Source organism: Mugil cephalus, chromosome 4, assembly GCF_022458985.1.
Source record: "Mugil cephalus isolate CIBA_MC_2020 chromosome 4, CIBA_Mcephalus_1.1, whole genome shotgun sequence".
Taxonomy (NCBI): Eukaryota; Metazoa; Chordata; class Actinopteri; order Mugiliformes; family Mugilidae; genus Mugil; species Mugil cephalus.
In genome coordinates, this window is record NC_061773.1 from 17,212,185 (window position 1) to 17,237,137 (window position 24,953).

Genomic DNA, 24,953 nt, shown 5'->3' on the forward strand with positions numbered 1-24,953 from the left:
AGCATAGGATTCAAAGGGAATAGAGATGGGTCTTAAGTTCTCCCAGGAAAGAGACATGAAATATCGATGGAAGAGTTATACGTCCTCAGGTTGTCTCTGTAGACACTGGAATTCGCAACCACTTGGCCTTTACAGTGATAGGCTGCCATACCAGGGGAATACCATAGGCATGTACAACAAAACACTGGAAGACACAGTGTGTAATGTAGAAACATACAGATACTCACTATCCAGTTTGTGAGTATATAGTATGTCTACAGAATGCAGCAGATACTGATAAGAAACCGAATGTTTTATTAGAAACTGATGCTTTGCAAAAATGAAATTTATATTCTGGGCCTGAATACACCCACAGCGTGCTCTTGATGGCCAAGTTTAAAAAAAAGAAAGAAAAAAAAGACGTTAATCATCTCAAGCCTTTGCTGTGTCCTGCAGGTAAAGGTCTAACGATGTTTACAATGAAATCAGCCAGCAAATTGCCAGTAAAACTAATGCGTTAATTAATTAATAAATGAATTAATTGATTAATTTGCAGTCTCCTTCCAGGATGTTTGGGGAAGTTGTTAATTGACTGCTGTCAAGAGGATTTGGACCATTCCTTTGGTGGCGCTAGCAGACCAGACTTCGCTGCTAGTTGTCTGGTCTGTGCAACCCCTAAGCGAGTCCCTTTACAATGCCCAATTTTGCATCAGAAATAAACATGTATAAACTCTAGTAAAAAATGAAACGTTGATCTCTATAGTTAATTTCCCTATTCATAACAACTCTATACAGATAAAGCTTTATGAAGGCCTAAAGTTACACAAAAGGATGGGAATGGCCACTTTAAACAAAAGGGTGCCGTCTCAGGTTGCTTGCTGTTACCCCTAGTGTCACCCGTTTGTTGAACTTGCCAGGAATTAGACGGGGTCAGATGCTTCCATTGGTGGCTGGCACCACCCACATTGACCCTTAAAGACCCTCTTTAAAAATCCTATGAGATACTTGCTGAGATTGCTCTGTCTATGCAGTATTCATTAACAACAATAAATAAAAAGCTGTAGATAGTTTTACTTTACAACACTGGACGCAAATTTGAGAGGAATGAAAGCATTGGCTGAGAAAAAAAAGTCTCCTTCTAATTTGGAAGAGTTGACTTCTGTATTAATGCAGAATAGAAGGAGGATAAATGCATTAAAGGGAACTTCCTCAGTGTTCGCCATTATAACTGTGACAACATTTGGTAGGTGGTGATGCTGATTGCTTCCAAAAGACATTAATCCCCAGAATTTAATGTGATCCTGAATGCCCACAAGCTGCATGTGTGTGTGTGTGTGTGTGTGTGCATGTGAAATATCCTTTTCATTTGTACAATTCTATTCACTTTTTTTTTATTATTTCCTACTTGGAGAGCATGATAAAATTATCAGTGAGGAATTATGGGTAAAACCAGAGATATTAAAAACATAATCTCATCCAAATGGAGAGAAGATTGATTCTCCTAGCTACCAACGCACTGCAGCATCCCTGAATGGCATATTAAATGGTGCTTTTCTGTGTGTGTGTGTGTGTGTGTGTGTCTGTATGTGCGTGTCTGTCACAGGTAGAGATTGCATGCTCCTTTCCTTGGTGTGTTTGACCGCGCATGTGAAATGACAGTGGCTTCCTTATTATATTGTAAACGTAAAGTCAAATAATGAAGTACAGTTTATAGCTAGGGCAGCAAAGTCGGGGTTTGATGCAGTATGTGCATGTGCAGGTTACAAACACATAATGTATGTCACATGTGCTGCGTGTGCTTGTATGTCTTGGATGTGGGTTGATTGAAGGTTTAGTTTTCAGGTATTGTTTGTCAGCAGCTGCGGAGCGCATCCTCTGAGGATTAGCGTTAGCATGGCTGAGCGCATTTAACAGGATTACTAATCTGAACTATACTGCCACGGCGCTCTGTGTCAGTGCACATATTCTTAAATGCGGCTTCTGGCTCAGTTTTTGAATATTTGTGCGCATTAATGTTATTTTACCTATATGTGCAGAACTGTGTGTTCTCAGGTATCTCTATAATGTGTGTGTGTGCTTCCAAGGTTTGTAAATGTTTGTTTTAATCTGCGGTAAAATGGCTGCTAGATTAGCGTGTCTGTCTTTATAACTTAATAAATAAACAACAGCTCTCACGCAGACACACACTGTTCTGTTAATGTTAAGGTCAGCAGGACACAGTTTAGTAAGTACTTTAGAGCTCTTAAGAACGACTTAAATACATCTGGCCTCCAGGGAGGATTTGTTTGGAGGCTGGTTAAGTGGCAATCTAGAATATTGGTCGATTCGGTGACGTCAATTGTTACTCGTGGTAACGCAGTTTAACACTACAGGTCACAGAATTCTTATTAAAGAGGCCAGAAAATAATTTGCCTTTTGCCATTACCCTGTGAGCATCTGTGATCCGATTTAAGCTGCACACAGCGTGAGGCTGTCAACAGGAAGTGGCGCGTTGTTGGCGGTCTGTCTCCTGCAGCTCTTCATCTAACAGCTCATCATTACTGTTACATTACTCCCTAAAATATTTTAAACTGATGTGATCAAAACAACCAAAAATCATAAACAACCATTTTCACTGATGTACATTTTTGCTGTGACTAGCTCATAATACAAGCTAACTAGTGTTTCGTCAGCAGCTATCACCTGAAGATGATTAATCATTCTTGATTAAGCAATTTCCCAGTGATGCTAGGTCACACTAATGCAGTGCAATGGCATAACAGACATTTATTTAAGTAAAAAAAGCTTTAATATTCCCCCTTAAATGGGGAGAAATGTGTGTGTTCATGTAGTGCTAACAGAATACAATACCCTCCAAACTGAAATGCTAATGAATTAAGCCAAATCCAAGAAAATATTACAAATTTCTACTAATATGGTATCGATACTGCAGCACACAGTAAGTAGCACATGAGCTGTCTGTTCTCAGCATATGTATTCAAGTCAAGAATATAGTTTCAACTTGACTTTCATCACATAACAGTCAAAAGATCTGGAGTCATGTAGCCCCTATTGTGTACCATATTGTTTGTGTAATCCATTTTCTCTCCAACCCAGCGTTTGACGGTTACATGACAGTTTCTATATCCCGACTGTACCTGTTTCCTGAAAACAATCCCAAAATGCAACGCAACGTGTCGTGTGATGACCAGATCAATTACCCGGATACACGAACGCGCTGAGTTTAAATTGAACTTTAATTCCTTCTTCAAGGGAATTTGTATCTGACAAGCTAACATACTCAAAGGCCAAAGTGAATTGTATGTCAGGACACAGCTATAGGCTTACAGGCACAAAGGCTGGCAGGAAGGTAAGGCCCTGAGATTATAATAAAAAAGAAAAACACCTGAAACAACTTGGATTCAGGAAGGCGACAAGTCACACAACTGAAAGTCAGGGTGAATTGCAGTAAACTCTGGAGGAAATAAAATTATGAAGCAACAATGTTTGTTTATCTTGTTTCTCCTGCTCTTCTTTTCTCTCTATCTTCTCTGTTTCTACCCGGCTGGCCTTCGGCAGATGGGTCCCTCCATATGAGCTGGGTTCTGCTCAAGGTTTCTTCCTGTTAAAAGAGAGTTTTTCTTCACCACCGTCGCCCTCAGGCTTGCTCTGGAGGTTGCAGGCTGGTTTTTGTGAAGCGTCTTGAGACAATTTGTATTGTTGTTGGCGCTATATAAATAAAACTGAATTGAAATGAATTGAATGTCAAATTTCTATTCAGTTTACTCTCACTTTCTTTGGAAAAGCCAAGCACATACATGTACTGATCATAATCAATAAGCATTAGCTACAAATATAAAAACCAAATATAAATACTGAGTAACCTTAATCTTGATCAAAGGCTTGGATCAAAGTGTCTTTCTTATCCATAGGATTGCCTAATTTGAATCTGATTCAAGTTCTGAAAAAGAAAAAAAAAAGTACTGAAGTCAGTAGAGAATACCGCGGCTGACTGGTAACAGCAGGAAATCTAAGACTTTGAGAGTTTGAGAGTTCAGAAGTTCAGAAGTTCACATTTCAGCTCTTCCCACAATTTAATTAAACTATCTGTCTTTTATTTATCTCCTTACAATGTCCTCCCTCTCTTTCCCAAGGAGTCGGCGGGAACCATGCGACATGGCTGCTAAGATTTACGAAGGGAAGACTTTGCACGGCGCCAAGTGGGGCAGATGGAAAATCCACGACAGAGATAGAAGGACGAACTAAAACACACGGCAACCTCACCTGCCTAGTGCATAGTGTAGATAGCACACCTGTCTACATTTGCAATGCTACAGTAGGACTGTAAATAATAACAGTTTGTCATCCTCTCTCAGCCGCAACTGCTTGATTTACCTTTCCTTTTCTCTGACTTCCTTCATGTCACTTTCTCCCAGTCTGTCTAACTTTGTTTTTGATCCTTTTCTTCTTTGGACCTTATCTCCCCTCAACTCTTGAATATGATCCCTATCTTTTAATCTCCCTGTTTTTCCATTTCATCCATCGCTTGCTGGTATACTATCTCATCATCTCCATATATTCACCTACAAACGCTCCTGAGGGGGATTTTTTTTTTCTTTCTTTTTTAAAAGTCTGACTCAATCTGTTGCAAATTCAGAGGGCACGCTGTCTCAAGCAGGCAACACTTAGTGATGATTGAAAATAGAAGGCTGGGTTGTAAACAAAAGTGTGTGTTTGTGTGTGTGTGTGTGCGTGCGCGCGGAGGTAGTGCAGGTCAATGACAAATATAATTCAGAAATGATTCCCTTACAGTGCAGTCGTGCACGCTCGCATCTCGCGCACACATGCGCAGGTATCAAGCCTCGTGTTGCATCAGTGTTACAGAGTGCGCCAGCATCGGTTACAACACGACTCCGCACACCAGCAATTACAATCAACCTCAGGACTAATGGTAATGGCAATTGAAGCTGACATATACTATCAGTGCATGGATGACAAGGGTTGGGTTCGATGCTCCTGCGAGCTACGGTTGCCGAACACGTGCTGAGCATACAGACGTGTCAGAGTGGAAGTCTCACTTTTCAACAAAAGTTTTCTGCTTTACTTTCGCCACAATAAGCATCACTTGAAAAACGGCCACGTCAATATGGCCATATCAGCAATACAGCCATATTGACACGGAGGGCATTTTCTTCTGTCATCTGGGGGGATGAAGCTTAAATGCTGTTATCACAAGGATAATCTTGTATTGCTGTGTTCCAGCAGTGGCAGCGTTTTCAAAATAAAAGCGGTGTTTCCACTGAAAGCTCTACTCTTGTAAAATCTCTGCACTTTTATATCAATACGCCTCAAAAACCAGCTCATCAGCAATGTTTGAGAGGTTCATAGTATATGTAGGTGTTTCCATCACCAGTTTTTTATTGGATATTTAGGTTTTGCGCATTTCTCGGCGTAATGGAAGCGCAGCAAGTTGGCGTTTTTTCCACTTTCTGAAGTGTCGAAACGCAAAGTATTCGCACAGGATTAGTTTTACCTGTGGATGTCATGTGATTCATTTGATCACCAACACATACTTTGTTTGTGTTTAAAATTTACTAACCATAGTTATGTCTTTTAGCTTCACTCCATTGCTTGACAGGGGATATTTTACGCTTTCTGACAGCTTTAGCTACTTTCTAAACACTAAAGGATAACAAAAATTTACCCCGGGGGAAGAAATTACGAACAACCTGGTAGTATTTAAATCAGTTCCCCCTTTACCGACGAATACATTAATGTATGATTTAATTAATTCATCCATCTAAATGGGTGAATGGGTTAGCGACATCTCGACTTTGCACCCCTCTTCTGTATATAGCTGTTAAACGTCTAATAACCAATTCACCAGTAAATTATTGTGCCTCTTCCTCTCTGTTACTGCAGGGGAAGTTGAACACAAGGATTGATTTATTTATTATCAATTGATGATCATGTGTAAACTGTCAACTTGCCAAGTGTTAAAATGCTCTGCACTGGATTGTAAGGCAGTGTTATTGTACCCTATTGCATCCTTTCAGATGAATAAAAATCATTCCATTTAGGATTTCACTAGTTTACAGCCCGGAGTTGTGTGTGTGTGTGATATGCATAATTCTTTCTGCTGGATCTCGCAACCTCAATTTCCCTCAGGACAATAAGTGTTACTGTATTCATATGGAGTCATCTCATATTATTGACAAAGGACTGCGACGGCAGTTTACAATTACTCCCGTTGTTGACTGATTCCCTGCTGTGTACGCATTGTTCAAGTCAACATTTTGATTGTTGTGTCGCTGGGTGACATTCATATTCTGCTGTCACATCAAATCTTAAAAGGATTAGCGGTGACGCGGGTTTGACACAGCTCAGTAAACAATCTTTAGCGCCTGTGTCTTTACTGCACACGGGATGATGGGATTTTTTTTTTTAAAAACGTGCTGCACTAAATACGCTAATAAATTAAACGGTTTCAGAATATTTTGGTAATTTCATTCACACAATGTGTCATGACAGCTAATAACTACAATGATGTGAAATATTAGACTTCACATCAAAGCGTTTATATTTACCGGTGCTGGTAACATCAACTAATTGGTGTCACATTTTTCAAAAGGTTGTTTTCCATCTCATGATGAAGTGCCACAGATTCCTTTGTTTTAAAGCCTGATTCGTTGTTGGAATGCTGGTAAAGCTGAAATACTTCACAATTATTATCATCTTGGGGACAAATTTAAAAATACTAGACCATTATGACTAAATGAACATATTTGGTTAGAGAAGAAAAAAAATCAGTCTAATGGGTCAGTGGCTTCTTACAAATTTATTATCTTATTATTAAGTGTCCTCCTGTCCTACAGGTCACACCTTGCCAAAGATGGAAATAAAGGTATTCTTATTTTCGGCAATAAAGTTTGACAAGCTGTCAGAGACTGTCGTGGAGCATCTACATGTAAATACTGTCCAATCAGCACCAAGCTGTGATCCACGGAGTGCTGTTGGGGTAAATTCAATATGACTCAGATCCTTTCCTTTAAGCATTATTTTTAAATGCAGATACTGCAATTCAGTCTGGTGGGCTTGCACAAACTTGCTTTTATCACACACCGATCAATGACCGCCTACCTAATAATATATCTCTCGTGTCTCCAAAACGGTTGAATGGACTTGGCCCATCTGAGGGTGCACTGTGGTGTCTGGCAACAGTATGTTGTCAGTGGGGTCGTTTTGGTCTTATGGGTCATCTGTGGGTCAGGCTTGTTCCATGGATACTGGTAACTAGTGAATGTGGAGGGCAGGCCGACACCTTGTGTTGTTTTTCATGTTTTTTTTTTTGGTTTTTTTTTAGGTGTTCCTAAAGCATTTTCGTGTGTGTTTTGTGTGTTTGCCTTTGTAGGCTGCATCCTGCTGGGGATGGCTGCTGCCATCAAGGAGTAGTGTCACTGCTATGGGGGTGGGGGCGCCTGGTCTGGTTTCGGTGGGTGGTACATGTCCAAGTAACTTCCACACAAATGCCAGGTCCAAAGCAGCGGAACATTGTCACATGATGGTCAGTGATTGCCTGTATGTGACCTGTTATTTCTTTCTTTCTTTTTTTTTTTCATCACTGGGAAGCCAGTTACTCGACAATCAAGACATTGTAAATAAAAATTAGTCAGAGACGTCTGAATGCATTAAGCGCGGTTTCCATGGAGAGGGACTTACTCAGGAAGAACACTGAGATGGTAACTGACACATTCACAACCACACATTGGCTATGGAATATTGATTTATGAGTAAACCGTTGCAAATGATCAACCGGTGCCACTCTCCGGCTCTTTGTTCTGCGTTAGCTGCTCCCAAAGTGAAATGTGTTAACCCAATCTAGGAGTTAGTTGAGGAGTTGGTTCATTTTCTAATAAAGGTGCTGCACTGACAAATGGCAGTCATTTAGTGGTATTGTTACCAGAGTAGAAAAACAAACAAAACAAAAAACATTGCTCAGTGCAATGTGACAATGTCTCTTTAGGTTGCTTAATTTAATTTAACCATCGAACCTTCACTGCAACAATTAACCTTGTTTTGGTTGATACTCCTAATATGAAAGTCTGCGTGAGACGAGTCGAGACCGAGTCAGACGTTTGCGTCATGTCATGTGCACGAAAGCAGCATGTTTTCACTGGAGTGTGTGTGTGTGTGTGCGCGTGCCTGCGTGCGTGCATGCAAGACAGAGAGAGAGGAAGTCCAAACACAGCCAGCAACACTCGAAGCAGAGCAGACATGCAAACAAATGCAGTAAGATGGTGATGAGAAGGTAAAGACAAAAACCAAAGAGAAAGAGAAAAACAAAACAGAGATAAAATCGAGAAACAAAGGGGAGGAAAAGGAGGGGAAGTTGTAGGGTGGGGGACAACCAAAATGAAATAGTGTTTGCGTCGTGTTTATGGTTGTATCGTGACATAACATTGGGAGGAAAATATTCCGCCTATGAAGCAATAATCACCTTCGCTTGGGATGACTAGAATGTACGGCGTTGTTATTTGTCCCCTACCTATTACCACTAAGGCCAAGGGCCGCACGTCGCCACCGGAAAGCATGAGAGAAAGAGAAAGAGAGAGAGGGAGAGGGAAAGAGAGATAGAGAGAAGGAGGGAAGAGAGAAAACAAACACCAACAAAAAAAGAAAAAGAAAGAAGAAAAAAGTCTAAGAAAAAAAGATGTATAGTTGTCTTTATCCATTTCATCAAGGTTTAGATCTCCCTGGTTTTCAATTGCACAATCTGTCTTAGAGGAGAGAAATTGCAATGGTGAGAGATAGCACTAGAACAATGAGATCAATAGCACTCAGCTGGGGTATGACTGGTCTTACTGCCAGGAAATAACCGTCAATGAGCAACTTCACTGGCCCATTATCAGGAAAAAGGCCAAACAGATGTGTAGCAGGTGAAGGTGTTTTTTTTTTTTTCATTATAATTATTTTTTATCAAGGAGCAGTCAGTGAATGCAGATGTGGTGTTGGGAGTTAACATCGGAGCCTGTTGAGTCTGTCAGCCTGGCTTGACGTGTTAATAAAAAAGAAAGGGAGTAGGAAATGGAAGAGAAAAGTAACAAAAGGATGGTTGGGGACAAAAAAAAAGAAAAAAAAGAGAATGAACTTTGTGGCATGGCAAAGTTGGTTCAAAGACACAATCTGGATCCAGTCGGTCCTCCTCCTTACTTTGATGTCTCCTTTAAAATAACTGCCCTATTAGCTTTCGCAGGCGTCTCAGAGGCAGAGTGGAGAAATGATCTCACTGATTAAATTCAACAAAAGCCAAAGAACCAAGTTTTTTTTATAAAGAAGGGTTAAAAGGAAATTACACAGCAAAAAATAAATAGATAAATAAATAAATATACTCTGAAATTAAAGTGTTAGCCTTCGAAATCTGACCTTTGGGACCGTACAGGCTGTTACGTCAAAATTCACTAAATAAAAAACACTAAATGAAGCTAGACATAAAAACTCAGTCTGGATGCAACTGCTTCTTTTTATCTCGCAGTCCTTGAGACTTAACAGAACGCCGAACATACACAAAACCGGGTTACATTTTGTGTCCGTCCTCAAATGAATTATAATTAATAGGTGTCTGCCACTGGCAAATTTCTTAATTCAAACAATAGTAGACTGAAAATGAAACGAGACGGTCAGAATTAAGAGTGTCTCGGCACGTCAACGGGCAGGTTAACTGTCTCACAAGGAATGAAGGAACTCTGTAACTCTGCCGTAACTCTGTTTTCCTCTTCAGTGTGCTGCAGTTTCTACGACCTGAGCAAAAACATGGTTCTTTGGCTTCGGTCTCTGATTCACACTCACATTCTCCGCCTCGCACACGCTTAGGTAAACCTTAATTCTGCCAAGATATACTGCCTGTATTTGAATTTTAACCAGCACCAGCTGATGTCACTGATCAGAACAAACTGAACCAGGCTGGTGGCATTTCTCAGCTGAAATCAGCTGCTGTAGTGAGTGGATAGCAGGTAACACAAGAAAAATGAGTCATAGGCATTTGCAAAATTAGCCATCTGCATTGCCTCGGAACACTGCCCACATAACAGAAAACTTGAACAGTGCATAAAAGTAGATTTTGAGCTGATTTTCATTTATTTATTTTTTTTGATAATTCCACATTTGAAAAAAAGAAATAAGTAATTTCTAATTTGTAACATGAAAGACAGCCACAAAGTTAAAAGCATGTCTTTTCCCAAGCACACATACATGCAGACAGACACAGAGCAGTGTTTGCACACTGTAGACCTCCACCCACAGCAAGTCCCACTCATAAAAAAATAAAAAAATAAAATAAAAAAAATAATAAAGTAGACTGGAAATGGAAAGAGCAAGAAAAAAATGCTATAGGAGAGAAAATGTGTACAAATGAGCAGTAAATGCTTGATGTGGACGAGAGGTAAAGAGGCACGCGCGGGAGATAGAGACAGAAACAAAGGAAGGAGATGTGGAAAAATCAAATCAATGTTTGATGCAGATGGGGGGAAAAAACAGAAATAAAAAAGAGAAGAGGTGAAAAAAAAATCAATAGCAAGCTGAAAAGCTTTCAAAGCACACTGCCTGGCACACAAATGGGTGTATTTGCCAGAGATGAGCAGCAAATAAAGATGGGAGACATGGGGAAAGCAAAACAGAATAGGATGAAATGGGTTCTGGGGCTAACACTTTAGCCTCCATCCACTGGGTTTAATGAAGGTGGTCAATCGGTGTGTAATGGCCCTGATGTTCCACTTTATACTCTGACGAGCAACATGGACGTGGCGTGAGATGGAAAAAGATAGAGGGGGATAGAGGGGGGAAAAAAAGATTGAAAATGTGAAGGAGAAAAGTGTAATATACTGTAAGAGGGGAGAGATGGAGAGAGAAGCCTATGCAACAAAATCATGCAGGATAATGTGGTTAGGATGTGGGTTTGCCCCAGCTAATGGTTGTGGGTTCATCTTTTTCAGTAGAGTGTGTGCGTTCATCTCATCTAACACACTTGCAACACTAACACTATTCTGGGGGGTCATATATTCACGCTATTAGGCAAAATGAACTTCGCCAGGAAGGTTGAAAGTCAAATTAGACGAAAAATAATACCATATCATCATTACTGTAAGTGCGGGCAGAGTGTCAGTGGAAGGGTGCTCATACCTTTGTTAGCCAGGCGGACACAGTTGATTTTGGTTTCCTGTGGAGGGAAGAGACAAATAGGCTGTTCAGATGACTAATGGCTCACAGGAATCACATCAATTGCAGGTTTCAGATAATTGTAAAACAGGGTTGAGATTATGACAGTGTAGAGGTGTTCCTGTTTTTTTTCTTTGTTTTTTTTTTTTTGTTGCAAATCTGGCCACTCAGTAACTTGTCATAACTCATAATCAAATATTCTTTCAGTTCTTTCACATCGATTTTTAACCAATCGACATTTTCTCAACACTTAAGAAATACGGACAATGCACCTCCACTTCCTTGCATTGGCCAAACTGTTTTTATTTTCTATTTTCCCGGCGCCATCTGGTGAGTTTAGACCCAGAGTGTATGCAGTGCTGCGCTCTGCTCTACCTCCACTAGCCGACAACAAAATGTTGTATTATACACTGTGCTTGTTTTTTTGTTGTTTTTTTTTTGAACTCATAGCTTCATGGAGTAGATGGCATGGCAGCTAGTATTCAATCATGAGGTCACATTCTGTAATGTTAAATAACTACCCGAAAATAAACTTGAGTATGCATCATTATTATATTGATTACCTAAAATCACAGAAACTATACTTGAAAAAAAAAAAGTTTGACTTGTATTTTAGCGTTTTAGTTTGATCCAAGTCCCACCCACTAACATGGAGTACTGGTCACTGGTAACAAGAATAATGTAACTGCCTCTATCAGAACAGATCAATCAGATTGAGGAGGTGGTATAAATAGGAGTTCCTAATAAACATGTAAACACTCTCAAGTCGGAATAAATATATTGTTCTGCACATGTTTGACCTACGTGGACTACGGTGATAAGTCAGCCCCGAAACACGGAGGGCTCATGTGTTCGAAGAGATCTTTGAAAAGACAGAATCAGGGCAGAACCATTAAGATTCATTTTCTTTTGTTTCATCTTACCAGGGTTTATTTTGAATTTGTTTAAAATTTTATGAACAAGCTGTGATGTTACATAGCAAATGACACCATCAAACATGCTTCTTCCTTGTAAGGCTGTGCGGTGCCGCCTGTAAAACCAAAAGTGGCCACTTCTGAAGTGGAATATTGAATATGTAGTATATAAATATTGAACAAAGATTAATTTTCTAGTTCACTAATTGAAAAGGTTAACCAAAGGAGTGAATCGGGAGGGAATTTAAATGCGAACTGAAATCAATTAAGAGTGATATGCCGTGCTTGAGAAACTTCTCTGGAATAATTAAAAAATGTATCCAATTTGTAGCTAATGAGCTAAAACAAGTTAAACCCTTGAATGTGTTAAAGGACTACAGTAAACACACACCTAGCTGCTTATGCATGCCCCACACACACATTCACACACATGCACACACCGCGCCACCATTAGTCCTCGTGATCAATGAGATCGTGAGACCATGTTATTAGTTTCTTATTCTGTCCTATTTTTCAATACAGTGGCCTATCAAAGCAAACACATTATTAATATCGGGATCAATACAGCTGTTGGTGTTGATTAGATCCATCATTTTCAGTTCATACATTCATGTAATTCGTATAAAAAGTACACACAAACACTCTCCTCCTCGCCTTATTTGTTCACGTTCCCTTCCATCACTCTGGTTCCCTTTGTTTTTTTAATGGTACACTATTGTACTGTCTTTAAGCTTTGTGAAGGAATTGTCACTATTAGAAAATTCTAATCTCAGTAAAATGAATTACACACAGTAGATGCCATGACATCGCGTGACCTGTGAATCAGTACAACCCAAACAGGTCACAAAATCTCTCAGCACCTCCTTCCCGATGTATCACAGGTCCATGGCTGCAGCCATTCCTGTCATTCTCTCTGTGATGGGCTGTCACCACCTGAAGTGGCGCGTGCTTTCTTTTACACCAGCTCTTTTCATTCCTTCACTGCTCCTGTCTTTTCCTCTTTTCATCCCTCCATGATGTGCTGTCACCGTCGGTTGTACCTATCCTATCTCACCCGCCTGTCATACAGGGACTGGCCTCCATCACATGTTGGCCCATTTTGTCTTTATCAAAGACAATGACTGCAACGGCTGCCTACACTGACACATGTCACCTCAGCATTAGAACTAAATCACTCCCAAGGTTATTGGCAGTACATGCATATGTAGTAACCTTCAAATATCGTATTGCAGGTCACATTAATATTGAGTGCCTCCAGTTTGGGAGGAGGGATGATCTGCATTTAAGCATTTAAGTCCACATAAAACATGACTATCGCCGCCTATCAGTTGGGTTGCTAATGTTAAAGGATGTTAAAGGCTCTGGTTGCCTTGGTACCTCTTTTGTAGGTGTATACCTAAGGTGCATATCCAGGTCTTCTTACCATCACTGCTCTCTATTTGCTCCATCTGGGTTCATCCAATGCACTAATGTATTATTAGGTTTGGTAAAAGCTGTTCTCATCTTATTGAGAGAGATGTTAGAGAGAGGTTAATTACCAACGGTTTTGTCAGATGTGTTCTTGTGGTAATAAAGAAATTTACTTTGCTGAGACGTTCCACTTGGGAATGGCGGTCCAAAAGGCAACAAGGCTCTTTAAGCATCCACTGGGGCAACACAATTATGGCCTTATAATCAAAAATTTTCTTCCAATATCATGTTATTTTCTCACATCAGGCCATTGTTTCATATGAACTTTGTTTGTTAGTGCTCTTGTGTACAAAGAGCAAATGAGACAAATTCCAGTGAATGATGGACGCTATGTGTATCACTCTGCAAGACTAAACACACCTGCTTCTACTACGTCACTGTCTGCTGGCCATCTGTGTGTCTGTCTGTTTGACTAATGACTAGCTCTAAATACCTGTCTATCTGCTTCATTGTCTTCTTTATCCCATTCCCTCATTGGTCTCTGTGCAGAATTTAATTACGACGCCGACAGGAAACCCATAACGAGAGAGTACACCAAGTTATCATAAACAACATATGGCCTTCAGTAGAGTTTGTTGTTAGGTAAATGAACAGGTAAATGAATAGGCAACAAATTAATTACTTGCTTATATATACGTATTTGGTGTCTTGGTGTAGACTTATTTCACACTGAGCTAGGGAAGTCAGGGAAACCGATACAGACAGCACGTTGCAGAGGTGGTTAGCACTGACACTGACTGACAGCAAGAAGGTTGTGGCTTTGAACCAGCTTTTTTGAGTTTTCTAGTGCTCTCCCTGTGCCTGTGTGAGTTTCCTCCAGGTGCTCCTGCTTCCTCCCACATCCCAGTGACATGCATGTTTGTCCCTCGGCGTTAGCCCCTGCGATGGAGCGGCCGTCTGTCCAGGGTGTACCTTGCCTCTCGCCAAGTGTCAGCTGGGACCCCAGACACTCTAAGGAAAAGCAGTAATAGCTCACGTACGGAGGGATGAAAACCAATACTTCCGTACCATGTCAATGTTGGCTTTCTACAATAGTGAGGGCACCACAGATACTGAACCATAAGGCCATGCAAAGCGGCAGTGCGTTATAAGCAACTCTCAGCTTCATTACTTTTGTCCAGTCATCTATTTTCCACAGTTCTGTGAGTCAATGAGTATTAAATAATTGATTTCATTTAAATTTTAAAAAAATCTGTCACTGCCTTTCAGATTGTCTGACCTGCAGCCCGCCTTCTCCCCATGTTCCCTAAATTCAAAATGCATATCTTCTCCACCACCACCACCGTCTAGTCTTTGGAAAGTCCTGTTTCGATTTTTTACTTTCAGCTGCGTCTCTACTCTCATTTAAGTCTGACTGCCAAAGTATCATCACCAGCTCTTCTTATATATGTTACTCTTTTCTTCCAAGTGATCTACTAAAATGTTATGATAATATATAAATCATTAAATCTTTACTGTGAATTCACTGCTGATGTTTTTTTTTTTTTTTTTTTTTAGCAATGATTTCCACACAGTGTTCACAAAGGCTTGTTTAGAATAACGTAGCATTAGCTTAGAAAATGAGCTCAGTGCACCTCTTATTGCTGGGAAACTCCTGTTATTAATGTCAAAATAAAATGTTATGAGTGTGTGTGTGTGTTAGCCTATTATTAATGCAGCATTTCATTTCATTAAATGATTGACCATCACATTTGGTATCAGAGGCAGAATTTCCCGTGCCGTTCCATCAGGAGTCAGGCATATCCTGCAAATGGGCTCCATGGGAATACGCTGAGTTCCCTGAGCACCAGTGACTTATGTTTTTCTATAAATTGGCCCTATCGCACCTATTTATGGCCAATTTAGAGGCCCGGCTGTTCTGGATCCCCAGTTTATTGCCCTGCCTCTATACAGGGGCTGGATACCCAAGGAAGAGAGTTGTTTATGGTGGAGACACTGGAGACACAGTGTGCATGTTTCAGTGGGTGTAGTAGTTAACTTTGTCAAGCCTGACGAGAATACTAAGTGTGTATGTGAGATGCAGCTGCTGTGTGGGTGAGCTCTCTCTCTCTCCCTCTCCATCTCCGTCTATCTCTCCATCTTCCCTGCTCTCATCCTCTGTTTTTTCTTTCAATCACACTTGGTTAGGTCAGTGTTCCGACTGAATGGCAGGATTTCCAACCATATGTGTTTTCTGTCTGATTTCTAGATAATGTGATTGGCTGTTAGGGTTCCCAGGCAACCCAAGGTAGCCAGGGTAACAACTTGTGTGTGTGTGTGTGTTTAACTTTTTGCTTTCTTTGTCTGTCTGTCTTTGACAGTCCTTGATTTGTATCTCTACAATGCCAGTCTTGATAAATCTCATACTGGCACCAAATCCTCTCAATACTCACACAGAAAGAAACAGACCCACACAAAGGCACTCACTCAAACCTTTGAGTGGGTCATGTGCATGCACATTAAACCTACATAAAACACTGTATGGGAGTGGATTCTCAGGGTTTTTGAGACATCTCGATCGACACCGACTGTCAGCGGTAGAAAAATCTCTATCTCTCTCCTGCAACCTCAAAAACACCGGCTTGCTCGGTGCATGCGCCCGTGTGAACGTGCGCGTGTGTGAATGACGTTGATTGTCAGAGTACCTTGGCCAACCCCTGAGGCTTTTTACTTGTCAAGAAAGGTGTCTGGCTGCATTTTTCACAGCGCGGAAGGGCATGTTTCTCCATGTGTGTCACCATTTCCTTTTGTTTTGTACCATTTCTCGGCCCATTTCTCCTCGCCTTCTTCTGCCTTCTCCTCTCGTCTTTCCCCTCCAACAGTTTCGCCTCCACCGAGCCCCCACCCCACCCCACCCCACTCCACTCCACACCACCCCACCCCTCCCTCCCTCCCGCCTTCTTGGTATCAAAACTTCTTCTTCAACTTCTTCTGTCCTCCCATGAATATCCTCTCTGAATTTCACAGAGGATATTTTATCCATTCAACTGATGCCGTCGTCTGTGTTGACGAGAAGGACGTGGGTCTATGTTACCATGACTTTATTCAACTTGAACTCTTTTTGCCGTTTCCTTTACGAAATAATATATTTTTTAATGAATTGCTCCTCTTCTCTGCACTCTACAATTTGGGTCAACCTTTGAAATTTATGGATTGCATCAGGGAACACAAGTGCCCACATCCTGATTCCTGTGTTTAAGCAACAAAAGTATCTTGGTTAGGGGTAGGTTGAGGCTGTGCTTTTGGTTAAATGTTAAGGAACATGTTGTTTATTTCCTGTATTTGACATTCTTCACAGTATCCAAATGCTTCCTGTTTCCCATAGTAAGGATTCAGATTCAGATTTGTGTGTTGATTGTGCTTTTCGGTCCGTACATGCGAAAATGGTAACACAGATGGTGGTTGGCGTGCCCAATAGCAGGATTAATTCCAGTCATGATCATGGTCATTCATTAACCTAGTCTACTCGTTTCAACCTCAGACTGAGGCTCAGCCAACAGTTTTAGGTTCCTACAGTGCTTTTTAACAGTTGGCAAATACTGAAAATAGGAGCGATCAGACCAGAAAACCCTTATTTAACACGAATAAATGTGTTCTGGGCTTGTTGTACTTATTTGTTTAATTTAATGGATTTTCAATCTTCATTTTAAATGCCCTAAATCTAGTATCTAATGCACCAAAGGCCCACATCCAGACTCATGCGGTTGTGCTTAGGCAGCAAAAGTAAATTGGTCAGGGTTAGGGGGAGGCTTTGCTTTAGGTTAAGTGTCAGTCACATGACGTCATCACAATACCCCCCCTCCGCCTCTCCCACTATTTCTCTTTTGCCCCCCTGCTTTCAATCTTTTCCTCCTTTTTTTTTTTTTTTTAATTCCCCATCCCACAATTGTTCCTCATCCCTAGGTCCCAAATCACTCTCGCTTTTACTCCTCTTACTTAAAGCCTCGGGGCCCTTTATCCTTGCGTGTTTGCCTTGTCTTTAATGTGGGTGGTGTGCATGTGTGAGGCTGTCTGGCGTCGCAAAACATCGAGGGAGACATCAAGATTGCCGATGGTGAGTAGTTTTAATGCGCCGAGTGTCGACTAATTGGCACAGTGATGGGAGATGAGACACTGGTATCAGACTGATGTCACACCAGAGGGGGAAGAGAGAGGGAGGTGAGGGAGAGACAGAAGGAAGGAAATAGAGACACAGGGAGGGAGGGGAAAAAAGGAAGGCAAAAACAGAATAGGAAGAGATGTGGTGGCAGGTGTGGAGGTGGTAAAAAGAAAGTAAGACAAATTGAGTAGAAAGAAGGAATGAGTTGGATGGAGTGAAAGAGGTAAGTAAGAAGAGGAAGCATGGAAGTATGGATGGAAGGAAAGAGGGCAGAGGAAGAGTCCGAGATAAGATGAGATTTGAGTGATGAGGAAGAAAGGTTGGGAGAGATTGCAAATGCAAAGATGCAAAAAAAGCGGTTCTGTGTAGAAGAGTGGGATAGAAAGAAATAAGAATGGGAGAAACACAGTTATAGAGGAGGAAGGATGTTGGTGTTAAAACAAATGATGAGATATGTGCAAATTGATATGTTCAATAAGAGAAGACGTGAGAAACTATGAAGAAGAGGAACTAAGAAATGAAATGATAGAGAAGAGACAGAAAGACGGAGAGGGACGCGAGGGACATTAAAAAACATGTAACTGGATTTCTTTTTTTTTCTCTCTATTAAGACGAAAGAGCAGAGACCGAGGAAGCGGCAGCGAGCAACGAAGAGACGGAGAGTGGGTGGATTGAGAGAACAATTTCTTCTAAATGTTCTCAAGAGAAAAAAGTGACAGAAAATAAAAGGGAAAGAGGGAGGAGAGACGTCCTTACTGATGGACAGGTGGAGCTCAGAAGGGAGAAAAAAAAAATATAACAGGATTATCCAAGAAGCAGACTTTCATCCACGGATCACACTACGACAAACGAGCCAAGTCTAAAATGTAAATGAGCAATTTCTTTACGGTACAAAACATCGGCTGCAGCCTGGAAAAAAAAACAAACAAACGAAAAAAACGTGACACCTACATGTCTGAAGTGACTGCAGAAAGTAAAGGAAAGGAAAGGAAAGGAAAGAAGTTACTGGACTTTGTGGCGACTGCTGATAACTAAAAATCCTTGGTTGACGAAATATCACTTTCACATATCCATACTGCGGCAGTGTGTACTAGAGAGATTGAATTAGGAGAATGAATTATTCAAATACTGACATTCCTCCCTGTGCAGAGATGTAGCTCAGCAGGCTATTCAGAGTCAAATGACACCCGGCCACAGAGGACGCACTGGCCATTTTCATTTCTCAGCCGCAAGCGTGGCCTCCAAAACATAAGAAAATAAGCGACACTAGACCTTTAGTGTCTCTCTGTGTGAAAGAAATGCCCTTCAACCGGACCAGCTGGGTTCAGCCTGCTTTCATTCATTCACTGGGATGATGAGTCCCAGAGGACGGTGCTGAAGGACTGCAAAGTTCAAGGCAGCTGCTTCGTGTCTGACCCTGACTGCCGACTTCTCTGTCAAATGTGTGCCTAAACTAAAGCTTTCATTTTGGAGCGACTGACAAACTGCCACATCGCCAGCGCCACTCCTCAATACATTAGGGGGATACGTGGGGAAAATGCTCTTGCTTGTTTACATTCCCTTTAAAATGGTCACATTCATCTTAGGCGGGGTTAAGCCCACGGTGCTGCTTGCCAAGTATTGTCCAGTTTTGTTTTTTTTGGGAATATTTGGAACGGATGGGTACATCAATTAACTCAGTGTCACTGGTGCATGCTGCTGCCAAAGGGGGGGATAAAAAAACAGTGACGAGTTAGCTTATGATGGTAGTGTCAAAGAAGGGATTACCCAAGAACATCCCCGTCAGACAGCAAATACGGTAATAGTGTGCTTTGTAGATCTTTACAAACGCTGCTGAAGTAAATAAGCAGGTGTGCATGAATGACTGCTGCGTGAAAATCATCACTACCTCTTTCCCAAAATCGCTTCAATCTTAACATCACTGCTCTTGCCCCAGTCATCTGTGTTCTCCGAGCCCGTCGGTCCCAAATCCTGCTTCTAAATTCATTACAAATACTGTATGTCACTTTGCCTTTCAGACCATCCGTCCTGCAGGCCTAGCATGAGCTACAGTATCTTTACCTGTCTTAGCCTGTTAGCTCCGACTGCAGAAAATGGGACATCGAAAAAAAAAAAAAAAAAAGCTCAGGAAGTAGACTCCTAATCCCAAGGTTATGGGTTTGAGCCCCGCGATGAATCTTACCCTCTAGTGAGCAACACTCTTCTTCAAATGGGCAAAAAGGACTAGAAGTACTAAACTGTGCTAAGAACATAAGTCAAGTCTTCAATCCTTTACATCCACAGCTGGAATTCCTTTCGGGGGAGTGGAGCGCAGCGCGGCTACCACTTTCACCTAAATTTCGCTCTTTACTTCCAACGTAAAAAAAATAAATAAATTGTATTTACTGGCAAGTATTCATGAGCTTTACAAATGTGTGTCCATTTTTATGCCTGACTTCCTGATCAAATCATCTGGCTTACGGTGGCTGCACAGGACCACTCGCTCTTCTGTTTACTTTTCACCACGAGGCCGCCATCACCCCCACAATGTTCCGACTCAGGGTCCAAACAAACCCTAGAATGATTGGATTGACTGTGATGCAATCAAATAAGGAACTCTGATGTGAGCAGATTTAGGGTCTGCACGTGTACAAAGCGCGCACACACACACACACACACACACACACACCTCAGCATTTGCAGCGAAAGCCCTCACACTTTTAAATGCATATCCAGTCACAGCTGTTCAGTCATGCAAGAATCCCCCACACTCACACCCACTCGCACGTAGTCTTTCTCCGTATGAGTGCATTGTGGGAAATCTGCCTTCTGGAGGAGGATATTACATCACGGCATCAGCGAGCTCACCCGGCCTCGCTCTCCAAACTGAGTTACCGTGGTTACGGCAGTGGAAAATTAAAACAACCCTCGCAGGAGTTCAGAGTATTATGGAAATCTAAAAGCCAAGTTCAAGTTCTGAATGAGTTATGAGAAGGGGACGCGTGTGCAGGGGAGGTGGGCGGGGTGTTGTCATATTTCGCAGACGGTATAATTACTAGACAAAGAGGTAGCAGCAAACAGACACCGACGGACGAATTCTGGGAGTGAGGATTCCCAGAGGGAGTTCTCTTCTGTTCTTTTAATTATTTTACTTTCGGATGCAAAACATTGTATTTCTTGGGCTCGGGCGTTGAAGGGGTCATTGGAACTGCCGTTACACTGCTGTAAACTTCAGACTCCGATGTTTGGATAGTGAGCGGGACATCAAAATGTCAGGGCTTACTTTGACTCAAGTGAGCAAGCTTTGGATTGTTTTTTGTTTTTGTTTTAGGGTTAGGGTTATGGACACTACCTTTAATTAGACCTTTATTAATTGGGGTGGTGACTTCTTTTTACAAAACAACCCTGTTAAGATCTTCCCGGTAAAAATGTCATAGCAATATTATATCTTCATCTTTTTTTTTTTTTTTCCTGATAAGATAAGAATGAACCCTAAGCTTAAAATGAGTATCAGTAATGGCCACATAATTTACATCATCCGTCCACATGGCACTTTAAAATACTCTTTCCTGTAATGACAGGGACTTTCAGAGAGTTGAGACTCACCCCATTGGCTCTGCTCATGGCCTGGTAGTAGATGCTGTAGCTCTTGGCGGGCGATAGCGGGGGATTCCAGAAACCACCGTAGCTCTTGTTGTCCCCCACCGTGAACGGCTGCACCACTGTCAGGCTGGAAGGCGGCAGTTCGGCAGCGATGTAATATGGGGAGTCCAAGATGGAGGCATTGCGGAAGCTGACCGGGGCGGAAAAACACTCGGGAGCCTCAGAGGCGGCACGCCGGGTCTTCGACTTGCGCTCCTCCTTTACAACGAGCTGGTAGGAGCTGGAAACACAAAGGCCAGTTTTAAGGAAGCTGCTTGTTTTTGATATTTCTAACAAACGCATCTGAGAAGTAAATAGTAAAAAAAAAAAAGAAAAAAAAAGAAAAATCAATCACAGCTTTATAGAGAAACTTTAAGTGTGAGTTACTTCCTCTTAGCTGTGGAAGCATTTCGCCAAAACTGTTGCTTTTATTCCTGACATAAAAATTCAACCAGTCAAATAGTGCACCGCCGCAGGGTTTTTGAAACAGATACATAAAACATTGAGGAGTTTTATTTGAACTTAGCCACACCATCCAAGCACTTTCCCCTGACAAATTATAATCTGCTGAGTGTTTTATGTCCATTATGGCGATAAAAGCATTAGCAGGAGAGGTCTCTGAAGAATCCTCACAAAAAGTACTACTACTATTCTTTAAAAGGGTTCCAAATGGTAGATATACTTTGGAAGCAAACTTGATTATAAAGTTCCTGGCAGATTATCTCTTGTGCTGATTCACCGTCAAAGTTCGAATTAAAAGTGAGACATTTCTGCCAAAAAAGTTTCAAAACATCAGCGGATTTTGACAGAAGTCCTGACTGTAGACAAAGAGTACCCTAACAAATGAAACATATATGCGTATAGCGCTTGTGTCTTGGTGTTTGTGTGCACCCTAACAGGTGCCCCTTTACTTGTTTATGCTTTAGCAGGTGTGCTTGTGCTTGTGTCTGTCCCGATGCGTGCGTCGAGGTGTGTTTAAATACTTGAATGGGAGTCCATCTTTTTCAGCGAGTGCGCGCTTCCATTACGCTCAGAGAGGCTTCATGAATGGCTGAGGGCTCCTTTAGCGGTCAGGACAAACGCAGCGGCCCTCCGCAATTACCTCTGTCCTCCACGCCAAGAACTCACTTCACAATTATACGTAATTAGGGAAATGTATGTTTCTGTGAAGGGGGCCGCGGCCAATTATCCCCGGTTCCCGTTTGGCAGCTTTCATGAAAGATAATTGCCGATGACCAAAGATGAGTCTCTCTCTTTCTCTCTTGCTGTCTTTCTCTTTTCTGTTTCTGGCTTTCTGGTGAAATATCCATTTCAAACTAATGGCTTTCAAACGCTGCACAACGGATGACGCGGTGGCTTAGTACAAGGGGGAAGAGGGCATTGTTCTTGATTAGTGTGTGCGTGTGCTTCCTTAGATGTGTCTGTTATAGTATTGCTTTGTATGCTAACATGCTGTCTTCCTTCACTGATCTTTCATGGGCAAATTCTTCTTCAGCATTTTACCTTTGACCCTAAAGTCCAAAAGAGGCCTTTGTAACTCCACGCTTCCTCAAAAGGCAAGTCAGCTGCAGAGGTAGTGGGACTTGAGCTGATTTGTCGTCTCGTTTGTCCACTTAATACACACCTATGTGCGTATACAGTCCCTTCCCTTCACCGGAAGGGACTGTAACAGCGCAGCATGCAACTTATCCAGCACCGTAACTTCAAGCAAGGGCTGCAACACCACCAACAAGCTGAAGTATTTGTCGACGACGCACAGCATTAAATGCAGAGAGTGAGAAGTGTTCTGACGTAAAATCGGTCCTTTTCATTCTTTTGTAAATTAGCAATTATAGTCACCGTAATAGGTTTGTGTGCTCCGCTTCCGCTACGAGTACACATCATTTTCATCCATTATCAATCTCCTGTCTATTCACCTAGTACCTATTTATTGCTGTTTATATGCTGCTTGCATGCTTTATCCAGATGTATCTATGGATCTGTCTACTCTTTTCTCCCCTCCTTCTTTCTTTTCAGCCTGTCCCACCTCCCTTTTATGTTCTGTCCCACCACAGAAGGAAATAAACTGACTTGAATTGAACGAAACATTAGCATATAGCATTTATTAAAATTGTGATTTTTAATTGATTCTCTCCATGCGTCTCTCTCCACGTGTGAAAGAGCATGTCCGCAGCATGTGTTCACGGGGTGCACCCGTACGGGCACATATTGCACGGTGACATCCGCCCTTAGTCTCCCCAGCTGCCGCCCGCCGCCCGCTCTCAGATCCCACAAACACGCACGTGTGTCCATCTGAATGCTTGCAGATGTGCGTATTGGTGTGAGTGCGTCTCTCAACCCCAGCAGCTGCTCTTCCTAGCACTGGCATTTTGGTAAACATTCCTTATCGCAGCTCCTGAACTTCAGACGCTCTCATCCCCTGAGTAAATAAAAATAAAACAGGCAGCAATTGTACATTTGGAGGCACATAAACCAACAGATGCCCCCCCCCCCTTGCCACCCAACGTTCATCTGTTGGCACTTAAAACACATAAACATGTAATACTTGCACAAAACGCACATAACAAGCAAACACATGGAGGGGCTCATCTCAGGTTGATAAACAGATAAAGATGATAAAGAGCGCGGACTAATTCAACACCAGACATATTCGCCATGTGTGGGTGATTAATGGTAAGATAGGGTATGGGATTTGCAGAAATTAACACTAAACCACTGACCCACACTCACATTTCACAAATCCATTTCCCCCAGTCTAAATTGAAGTGATATATATTCTCCTTGTCGGGGCTGTATTTCCCTAAAGGCTAGCGAGAATAATGTTCTCCCCTACACCAATTAAATGGATGAGATCACATGTTCAAAGTGAACTTTTAATTAAAAAACATGCTGGCTGAAAAAAATAAGGGAAGGAAAAGAAATAAATTATCTGGCTGTCTGCTCTGCTTGGTATTGTTTTGAGCAAGTGCATACAGTGAACTAGCGACAGGAAAAAAAAAATGAAACAAGAGCACGCCTGATATACCCTAAGTGCTGGATATAAATATTCCGAAGAGACTGTGCAAAACATGATTGGCAGCAGTTTAGTGGCTGAATAAAAGTTTCAAGAGTTTATTCATGTACTGCAAGCGAGCCATCTGTTCAAAATATACATACTGTATGTATATAAAGTCGGTGTGTGCACATTTTCCTTTGACTTTTCTGTGACTAATGTCCAAAGTCTGTCCCTAGGAACTTGTTGGTAACTTTTTCTATGGAGCTGAAACAGTGAAGTTTTAGCCAAATTATCATCTGGGCCCGTCATGTACGCTTGGACTTGTGCCTCCGCTAACGCTGCATCTAAAAAGCTATAAGGCAGAAGTGACTAATGGAGGAAAAAAAAAGAATCCCTTTGCATACAAATTGGACTCATATGTGTGAGTGACTTTAATGGCTTTAAAAGAGCCCCTTGAGGAAGACAATAGGGAAATGGATGGAATGAGAAGAAATAAAGGGAGGGGGATTTAACAGAGGGGTAAAAGAACTTAGAATTTGAAAAGAAAAAAAAATAGAAGACAGACCCGCTATGTAGGGAATTACCTGATAGGTGCTCCACGGGAGTGGGCAGGCTTCAGCAAGATAGTGATAGTGGTCTCTGTCTCATTAAGGGGAGCCTCTGAGTCATATTCTGGCATCATGGGGGCTGAAAAACAAACAAACAA

At 41.6% G+C, this 24,953-nt stretch overlaps 1 protein-coding gene across 11 annotated transcripts in view; it reads right to left on the reverse strand.

Moving 5' to 3' along the window:
* Window positions 1–24,953, reverse strand: part of ptprt (protein tyrosine phosphatase receptor type T) — a 304,538-nt gene that overhangs the window by 108,924 nt on the left and 170,661 nt on the right. For 5 of the 11 annotated variants that reach the window (XM_047583111.1, XM_047583108.1, XM_047583107.1 and 2 more), the window contains exons 13-16: window positions 24,832–24,934; window positions 21,217–21,493; window positions 11,134–11,170; window positions 8,456–8,512 (exon numbers count right to left, since the gene is read on the reverse strand). In XM_047583111.1, the coding sequence (XP_047439067.1) occupies window positions 8,456–8,512; window positions 11,134–11,170; window positions 21,217–21,493; window positions 24,832–24,934 (474 nt within the window). The remainder of the gene's footprint in view (window positions 1–8,455; window positions 8,513–11,133; window positions 11,171–21,216; window positions 21,494–24,831; window positions 24,935–24,953) is intronic. The other 6 variants (XM_047583117.1, XM_047583114.1, XM_047583115.1 and 3 more) reach the window with 2 other exon arrangements.